The sequence below is a fragment of the Vanessa atalanta genome, chromosome 19 (genome assembly GCF_905147765.1).
Source record: "Vanessa atalanta chromosome 19, ilVanAtal1.2, whole genome shotgun sequence".
Lineage (NCBI taxonomy): Eukaryota > Metazoa > Arthropoda > Insecta > Lepidoptera > Nymphalidae > Vanessa > Vanessa atalanta.
In genome coordinates, this window is record NC_061889.1 from 960,623 (window position 1) to 971,106 (window position 10,484).

Below are 10,484 nucleotides of genomic sequence, written 5' to 3' on the forward strand. Positions count from 1 at the left end.
TTTAATTCGCTTCTTTGTTTCGAATGATCTTTTCCGATCTCACTTAATATTTATATACAAAAACTCTGTTATCTTTGAAGATAAGAACAACATAATATATCTTTAATTACTTTATCGATACACAATACTGGCTTAGCAGCCAGATTATAGATTCTAAGATTCTTATACAGGTAGAGGAACATTATTTATTGTTATAGGAATCTGTTGGCAGTGTGTGTCATACATAATATTTTCCATTGCGTCGGTCGAAAGGGCATCCTCTCTAAAGGCCATTCCGTCTCATCCAAGCTTCGAAGACCAAGAAGTCTTCGCTAAAGCCCCCGTTGTTATTATTATTCTCAAACAGATGTGCTACATCAACTTTTATACAAGTGTAACCACAAGCACATGAGACAACAGTACCCAAGATCTGCAGCGCATTGGTGATGTAAGCAATGGTTAATATTTCTTACACGGTGAATGTCTATCGGCGCTGGTGACCCATGTCCCAGTACAAATATTTTATAAAATATAATCCCCTAGGCCTTTCTTTCTTTTTTTTATGATATAGGTAATAAGCAACCTGATGTTAAATACTCACCACCGCCCATAGACAATGGCGCTATAAGAAATATTAAGTATTCCTTACATTGCCAATGCGCCACTAACCTTGAGAAATAAGATGTTATGTCCCTTGTACCTAGTTACACTGGCTCACTTATCAGTCAAACCGGAACATAACAATAATGGATATCTGATAAATGGCAAAGGTCTACTGCCACTTAGATGGGTCAATTAAAAATATTGCCTATATCCGGGCTTATCAAATTTACTTTCTATATATTAGAGGCATACAAGTCCATAATATAAACAAAAGCCTTGATGTAAATGCTCTTGCTGGTAAGGCTGGCAAACCCATGGGTTCGTAAAACCCGCACAAACTCTACCGCCAAACAGCAATACTAAGTATTGTTGTGTTCCAGTTTGAAGGGTGAGTGAGCCAAGGTAGGTACAGTCACAAAGGACATGACCTCTTAGTTCCCAAGGTTAATGACGCATTGTTGATGTAAGGAATAGGTAATATTTCTTACAGCGCTAATATCTTATTTATTTGCTCGACCGCCTATAAAAAAGTATGAAAAATTGAAGTCTTTATTCATAGTATCTAGTAAATTATTGCTATTAATAAACAAAAGGAGTAATCTTTACTAAACTCAATTTTTTATATCATCGTGACAACGTCGTGTGGAGACTTGCTGTTGTTGGGTGAACATGTGCTACATGTGTAATCTTTCATTGAAGAGGTGTAAAGGAATACACCCTGATATTCTTCCTAAATGATCTGAATTTTCGTAAAGACAAAAATTACGAGATGCTGATTATGAATATGATGGGCCAAATACCCAAAAAAAATTACATGCAAAGTTCGCCTAAGAATCAACAGTTATAAAACACAGATTATCGAGTTCCAAAAAAGACATATATTCTTTAAAGAAATTTATTGGCAAAAACATTTTATATTTTGATGTTATATTTAAATGACAACGTCGGTCGCTGCTGATTAGGTTATTTTGCTCAATTTCATAACAGCCGTCTATTGCTGCATGTAGCGAGGTATCTGCAATGGTCTTGCAAGACCAACGGATACGCTTCATATAATACAATTTTCGCTTCATACGATTTTCACGGATATGGAAACGCTAGCTAAAGTCGAGATCAGCGTTCACAAAGACCGTAAATTAAAGGTAAGTTGCAGAAAACTAAGACCGTTGTTACAATTCGGTTGTAAAAAAAAACATAGAAAGAAACAAAACATACCAAGTCGAAACATTGATACCTACGTGTTTCCAACAAAGTAACATGTCATTTACAAAATCATTCGTGTTTCTGGTAACACTGAGCGCTGAAAGCCCCTTAATTCTTTCACTTACCTTACTGATCCAGCTTTAGGTATAGCTTCGGTTTTGTGAATTGGAGTAAGCCGCATGATACCATTGAAACGCTTATTTGATTTAAATGAATTGGAATGAAGAATAAAAAATAAAAAGAAGATTAATGAAACCGCATTTGGACTTTCTTCTTTCATTTTTAAGATTAAATCTAGAAAAAAAAACAATTGATGCTTTCTACGTTTTAAAAAACAGTGACCATTGAGGAAAAGTTTTCTTCTAAAAAATTATAGATATAGTAATTTTTTGTTCAATACAATTTTATATTTCTAAGAATAATTGGAACATTTTATTCATTTCTGATGTAATATTCTTTATCAGTTATCAGAATTACATGTTTACAGATATACATAATTAATTATTGTCTGATTTGAGGATTAATTTTTTTTCCCATAATAATTATTGTTTTTATTGTACTTATCAATGACGAGATTAGAGTAGAACTCTTGTATTTAATCATTCATGCGGAAACAAACTCAATTATACCTAAATTATTAATAAACAGATAATTTATAGTAGGCGATTTTTTGAATGTATAAGATGAACATTTTAAAAACAATAACGTATTATTGTACATTATATAAACTCCTTTGCAAAACCGCGCACTTTTTTATTTATTTATTTATTTATAGCACAATATCTAAACACAATCTGCGAGCAAAAGCTCAAATCGAATAAAGTATCACTGGGCCAAGGAGCCCTGACCCACCGGGTCAAAATAAAAAGACACGGTAGCTACGGCTACCGTTGAGGACATGCCCGGGCAAGGAGGTTTGCCTCGAGGCCCGTACCCCGCTTGGCCTAGGTCAAGCAGGAGGAGCCAACAGAGTCATTCATTATATAATATATTTCATTCTAAAATATTAATATGTAATAATTATTATATAATTTTTGTTATACATAGATTATAGATTTGGCAATATAAACTTCAATCTGTTTTTTGTGGGAAATACATTAAAATCACACTGGTTTGTACAATTTACAAAAAAAAAAAAAAATATTTATTTCATTTTTTTTTTAATATCTACTGTTACTAAGAGACGAAACTTTTGAATTGTATTTCTTATTTAAGTCACTGATAAATATTTAAAATCCGTGTTAACAGATAATCCGACTTAAACGCTCCTAAGTTATAAATATTGTAATAAAATTGTCAAGGTGTTTTATTTATTATTTGTAGCCAATTAGAAAAAAGGAAGTCAACGATTCATTTTTGTATATAAATTTAATTTAATGATTATTTTACTATGATTCAGCCTAAAGCGTTCCTACAATTTAATTGTAAACTTTTTATTTTAATTAATTTAGAATGAAGGTATAATTTTTGAAGTTGACTTTTATTTGTGTCGTACAAAATGAAAATCTTTTTCCAAGGAGGCTCCTAAAAGTACCTTTCAAGTACTTGAATTAAATGTGTACCACTGATTCGGAAAGTAGATAGAGTGTGTACTAAAGTTTAGCACAAGGAACATAATAATTTAGTTTCGGAGGTTGATGGTGGTATTAGGGATACTTAATATTTTATACAGTGCAAATATCTATACTTTTTAGAAAAAAAAATGACTGGATTTCGGCTCGGATTCCATCACAGGACACTAATATGAAAAGAGCAACTATGCGAGTTTCTTGCCGATTCTTCCCGCTGCAGTCTGCTTTCCGAAACGGTGGTAGTGTTTAAATATTTACGGTTCAAAAACGCTTCATTGTGAAGTTTACTTGAATAAAATACATTTGATTTGATTTTATGGGCGGTGGTGACTATTTGTCAGGTGGTCATTGCCAGTCAGCCTAACGATTAAAATAAATATTAAAAGTATAATCGGGCCGTTGCTCAATGCCCTTGTACAAACAGATATATACGAACGTATGATAGTCTGATGTACGTAAAATCGAGCGATTACGTCAAAGAGGAAGTTAAAATTTAAATAATGATGACTCTTGTATTAATATTCAGCGACACGATAAAGTATTAATAATATAATACTTAATGTGAAATTAACGATTATCGTTAACTTTATCCTAATCTAGCTTTACGCCGATGACTTTAATAACGATAAAGAGATAAATATATATACTTATAGACATTGTACATCTGTTTGTGTGTTTAGTATAGCCATATATGTGGGTGGTACCTTTTCAGTATTGCACCAAGCCCTACCATCAAGTTATTTTTAGTCATATTCCATTCTGCTTCCGTGTGAGTTGATAGCACGTGGCTGATTATTAAAATTCAACCAAAACAGTTTTTCAAGACCGACTGCCATATGAATTATAAAGACAAATTAAGCGTATGACCAATGGTAGCTATTCTTTATTGTATTGTATTTTTAAATAGTCACAAAATTCACTATTGATCTCAAAATACAATAAGGGAAGATACACTGAGAAGTTTCTAGGTTTCTATCTCTTTCAATTACATCGATTACTCGCCTTGGCGGTGATAAAATAACGAAATATCCTTAAAATCTCCATTAATGACAATGGATACGTGACAAGTGATATATAAATTGTAAATTAATGAGCCGAGATGGCCCAGTGGTTAGAACGCGTGCATCTTAACCGATGATTTCTGGTTCAAACCCAAGCAGGCACCACTGAAATTTCATGTGCTTAATTTGTGTTTATAATTCATCTCGTGCTCGGCGGTGAAGGAAAACATCGTGAGGAAACCTGCATGTGTCTAATTTCAACGAAATTCTGCCACATGTGTATTCCGCCAACCCGCATTGGAGCAGCGTGGTGGAATATGCTCCAAACCTTCTCCTCAAAGGGAGAGAAGGCCTTTATCCCAGCAGTGGGACATTTACGGGCTGCTACTTAATTAATACGAAATTTTTATTATCTTTAAGTTCTTTACTATTATTAATTAAGACAGACGAAGTGACACGACGAATCTTGTTTACAATAAATATTTACTCATTTAAACCGAATGTTTTATGAATAAAATAGTGACACGTCCCGGCTTCGCACGGGTGCAATGCTTCTACTAAAAATACCACAGAATGTCTTATAACGTTCACAGTTTTCCAGTCGTTAGACAATACAAACTGCTATGTCTCTCATTTAAATTATATGCTGTAAAGGGCTATATTGATCTATATTAAATGCACAATGTATGGATTAATGCATTAATGCTGTTTTGCTTAAAATCGCTTCGAAAATAAACCATTATTTCTCGTAAAAAGTAGAGGATAAAAAATTGTGGGTTATCCCACATTCTATATAGGAGATAGATATATACCATCGCGGACTTTTTTGAAGAACTTTTTAAGGTGTACAATACTGTAGTACATTATTTTGATCTATCTCGTAGGGTTGAGCCAGCATTTTCAGTGTAAGCGCAGAAAATGTGTTTATTTACGACATCACTTTAGAAACCTCTAAAATTATCAGTGTTTCTCTACTATATTGTGCATGTATTATACATTTAAACCTTCCTCTTGAATAAATCTATCTAATAAAAAAAACACATTAAAATCCGTTGTGTAATTTACATAAATAGGGACAGACAGTGGTAAGCGATTTTGTTTTATACTTTGTAAAGATGTTTAATCTATACAGATAACGAGTAAGCATTAAATAAGCCGACTATGTGTATAAATATCACGAAGTATCAGATCATTAATCAAATATCAGTCGGCAACAACCAAAATGGCATTCGTCTGGATCTTAAGCCTCGCCTTCTTCGTGGGTATGAACGGCTTTTTTTATAGAAACTTATTTAGTAATAAGTCCTATGTAGCCTCGCTATTTTAAGATCATTTTTTGCTCCTTACAGTTTGCTCATTACTCCTTAAATTCCTCCGATCCCAGATATAAAAAGGATATGTCTTGAATTAATTAGGTTAACACCTACTTTCTGTAGCGGGTATCTAACTAATCTGAACTAGGCATAACTTACAATTATAACAAATATAGAATAATTACTTATATATTTATGGGTTAACCGTTATTCCAGGTGCCTCGTCGGCTTCTGACTTTCACGACATTGCTGGAGTAAACTCCACGTTAGCGGGAGTCCCGTCTATCGTGCAAGTGGAGTTCCTACAACCGTGGGGTGTCTGGCAGCAGAAGGGTGCAGCTACCATCCTCAACAATAGATATGTTCTTACTGCGGCCTCTCTGTTCTCTGGACCGTAAGTACTTGAACTTCCGATTTATTTTTTATGCTAACGTTTCTACTCTTATATGGGTTTATGGCTCCCATATAGTACACGTGTATTTCCTTGCTTTATATTATATAAGAACAATATATTTATTGTAATAACGTGCCTAAATTATTTTATAATAATTTCTTTTTTTTTTACAAATTATTTAAAAACTTACAAGATTTTAATAAACTTTCAGAGATTATAACCCGATGTACCGTCGCGTCCGTGCTGGTTCCAACTTCCTTAGCTCCGGAGGTGTCATCAACTACGTCGAAAAAGCGAATAACTACCCAGCAGGAAACTATACCAACCAGCCTAGTGACATCTCTGTAGTGAGGCTAGCCGCCGTTTTCCAATACACTCCGTTTATCCAGCGGGCTTTTATTGTGGCGGCGGGATCCACCATCCCCAACGGCCTTATTCTGTCCCAGGCGGGTTGGGGTTCTAGAAATGTGAGTTAATTATAAATATTGTGTAATACAAGGTGTCAGACATCACACAATATAATGACTTTCAAATAAATGAATATATTTTAAATATGATCTTCATTGTTGCAGATATCAAACGCTTTAACCGTTGCTCCAGTCATGACGGTCAGTACCAACCAGTGCGGTTTCAACCATACCGGTTTCAACAGCACCATCCTCTGCGGAAACCTTGTTCAAGGATATAACATCTCCAACGCGGACGCCGGCAGTCCTTGGATATTTAGCAACGTCACCATCGGCGTCGTCTCCGGTTTGAATTTCGAAAATTCCACTTGGCCCGGCATCCTCAGTGCTTCGATCACTTATTACACCAACTGGATCTTAAGAACCGCCGTCTAATTGATGAGCGTTGCACTTGCATAGACTGATGTCATTAATAAATTCCAATTAAACGAATTTATTTAACTCTCCATTATTTTTTATTTTTTTTTCGTCTTGAAAAACTTATCTCTTAATATATGGTTATTCTGTAAACCTGATATAAATATATTAACACGGCGTAACAATTATTATTTATGAGGGTATTATTTATATCGATTTCTCGTTTAGTAAAAGATATGATATCAAATGTTACCAGATATACGATTCAGTTTGTGTTACAAATTAAAAATAAATAATAAATATAATCTGTTTCCGTATGCTAGTCACTAGACTAAAATGGGAGACATGTATCTAGGTGACATGGGATCATAATCCGGTTTAATTCAATAAAAATAACCTTACAGCAACAAGGTCTTAATCGCATATTTTATTGATAATACAAATTAATCTTTACTTATTTTCGTAATTTACTTAACTAGGTCTCAAACTTACCAGTAACACTTTTAGCTTCTAAATAAAAATCGGCGATATTCAACTGGAACGTTACAATCTAATAAATTTTATTGCACTCATTTAAGTTTCGTGTCAGGATAAGAGATATTTTAAAATAATATTTGTGTCGCGTTAACTAAACGAAGATGACGTCGTTTTTGGTTTTTATCGTCTTTCTTTGTGTGGGTAAGTATTTCATATAATTTTTAATACATTTAAAGTACTGTTTTTTTACAATGTATTACTACTTTCTTGTATCGGATATTACAAGACTAATGATTTTTAGAAAATTGCTCGTTTTGGGAATGAACGCTCGATGAATAAAGATTTTGACTTGACTTTATAGACTGTAATCATATATTGTTCATAGTGTATTTATAAATATAATCTACCAATGCAGGAGTGTGTTCCAGGCACTTTATATTGTGGCTTATGAAATTCATAAAAAATAAAATATAAAATTAATACACTGCACAATTAATGTCCCGCTGGTGGATGTCTTAGCCATTCGAGGAGAAGGCTACGAGCTACAACCACCATGCTGCACCATTTTAGATTTTCATGTTTCCAATACATCTGGTATATTTTTATCCAACACGTGCAAGTTTCCTCACAATGTTTTCCTTTATCACACTGGGGGGCTTGCAGGTGCGTTGCTGGCCTTTAAGAAAGGAGTACGCTCTTTTCTCGAAGGTTCTCAAGTCGTATCGCTTAAAATCGATAAGAAACCCAGTCCTGCACAATAGCCACTATTACTATTGTATTCCAACATTTGAAATACAAAGCTATAATGTTGTCTTAGATTTTCGCGATTATTACACATTGAAATAAAACTAGTTTTTAACGGATTTAATCGCGTATATTAATTATTTTAACATCCCGACGTTTCGAGCACTTTGCAGTCTGCCCGTGACCACGAACACTGCAAAGTGCTCGAAACGTCGGGATGTTAAAATAATTAATATACGCGATTAAATCCGTTAAAAACTAGTTTTATTTCAAATACAAAGCTATGTCAATCAAATACAATAATATTTATCGGTTAATATTTTAATTACTCGGCTCTTACTGAATTTACAGAGTAATCTACAAGTATTGATTCACTGCTAGTTGATAACATTTCAGGATCCATTACAGCATCTCCTGATCGCATTGTGGGTGGTCAACCCACTAATGTTGAAACGTATCCTTCTATAGTGCAAGTAGAATTCCTGAGCCAACTTACAAGCATATGGTCGCATAATTGCGGTGCCAGTATCCTAACCTCAAGATTCGTTTTGTCTGCGGCACAATGTTTTACTGGATGGTAAGATTTGTTAGGGTAATTTTTTGTTCTTTAAGTGGTAAGTAAGTATTCTAGTCCTATGCTAAAACATATATCAAGTCAACATAATTAAAGTTTTTCAATGCAATGCAATCCGGCAAAGAGCCCTCTCTTGTTTCTCTATATGTAAAAGGTAGGTGGTCGAGCAATGAGCCTGAGACCTCATAGTAAGTGGTCACCACCGCCCATAGACATTGACGCGGTAAGACATAATTACTATTTCTTATATCACGCCAATGTGCCACCAACCTTGGGTGTTATGTCCCTTGTGCCTGTAGTTACACTGGCTCACTAAACCATCAAATCAGAACACAACAATATTACTGTTTGTTGGTAGAATATTTGTTGGGTGACTAGTATCTAGAAGGGCTTGCATAAGCACTGCACTAATGTTTGGTACATTTCGTGTGCCCGACGAATCCAAAATACAAATTCTTCAAATTTAATTTACAAAATTTATATAAGAATACGTCTATAAAAATGTCAACCAATCTTGTGAAGTATCTGCAATTCTTATAGAGTTTTTTGACGAATATATTAAATAATATTAGTCTTTCTAATTTCTTGTCAATAAATTGAATTGATATTTTAATAGGAATATTAAAAAATACTTTATCAATATTATTATTAGATAAAACTGGTTAATGCTTCCGACTATTGATAGGTTTGATGGTTGGTGAAGAGTTGATTTCCTTTCTTACATATTTCATAGGAACTCAGATGCGCCATTCCGCCGTATAAGAGCTGGTGCAACTTACCGTCACGTTGGAGGTTTGGTTGTATACGTTGACGAGGCTTTGAACCATCCCAGCTATGGCTCCAGCGGTATAGGTGGTGACATCAGCGTGGTGAGACTTAAGACTGCGCTGTCTTACTCCCCCACTATCCAGCAAGCTACCATCGTAACGCATGGTTCAACTGTGCCCGACAATCATGCAGTTGTCTTTGCTGGATGGGGACGGATTGCCGTAAGATATTTATTGTTATTTTGAAATTCGAATAAAATTTAAGTCTGTTTTATTATGATATCGGTTGGCGGACGAGCAAATGGGCCATCTCATCGTAAGTGGTCACCATCGCCCACAGACAATGGCACTGTAAGAAATATTAACCATGTAATAATGAATCTCTTCAGTCAGGTGGTCCTCATTCGCATGTACTACGAGACGTCACAGTATACACCATCAACAACGAGCTTTGTGCGCAGCTATACGGGCAGCTGTCAGTGCCGCTTAACATTACACAGGATATGATATGTGCTGGTGTATTGAACGTTGGTGGTCGAGATGCCTGCCACGATGATTCTGGTGGACCGGTGTATTTTGGGGACATTGTTGTTGGCGTGATATCGTTTGGTTACGACTGCGCCAATGGCAGCTGGCCGAGCATTAGCAGCGCTGTTGGATCATACACTGATTGGATTATTGAATCTGCAGTTTTGACTTAATAGTAAATATAATCATACTTTTTGTTGATTTACTTTTCCGATTTTCTATCGATTATATTTTTTTTGTAAAAATATTTTTGTTGTTTTTGAGTTAAGACTTTAATGACAAAATAAATGTTTCATTTGATTTATTTTATTTAATATCAAAAATATAAAAGAATAAAATATTTCTGGTGACCAACATGCTGGATTTTTAAGGACTAATCAATTGTAAAACAAAAAACTCATTTGAGTGCAGCTTCCTTTTAATTTAATTTATAAGATATGAGTATTATTTGTGCATACGCATATTTTTCTAGTTTTTAATATAATATGCGATTTTATTGTCTTATC

General features: G+C 34.5%; 2 protein-coding genes across 2 annotated transcripts; both read left to right on the plus strand.

Moving 5' to 3' along the window:
• Positions 1-5,547: 5,547 nt before the first annotated feature.
• On the plus strand, positions 5,548-6,975 carry LOC125071323 (trypsin, alkaline C-like). The gene is made up of 4 exons (XM_047681521.1): positions 5,548-5,619; positions 5,887-6,064; positions 6,276-6,531; positions 6,637-6,975. Exons 1-4 carry the CDS (start codon positions 5,580-5,582, stop codon positions 6,904-6,906), a joined length of 744 nt encoding a protein of 247 aa, XP_047537477.1. The 5' UTR covers positions 5,548-5,579; the 3' UTR covers positions 6,907-6,975.
• A 527-nt stretch (positions 6,976-7,502) lies between these two features.
• LOC125071322 (trypsin, alkaline C-like) lies at positions 7,503-10,151 on the plus strand. Its single transcript, XM_047681520.1, has 4 exons — positions 7,503-7,566; positions 8,506-8,686; positions 9,417-9,672; positions 9,840-10,151. The coding sequence occupies exons 1-4, from the start codon at positions 7,527-7,529 to the stop codon at positions 10,149-10,151; spliced, it is 789 nt and encodes a 262-aa protein (XP_047537476.1). The 5' UTR covers positions 7,503-7,526.
• The last annotated feature ends 333 nt before the right edge of the window (positions 10,152-10,484 follow it).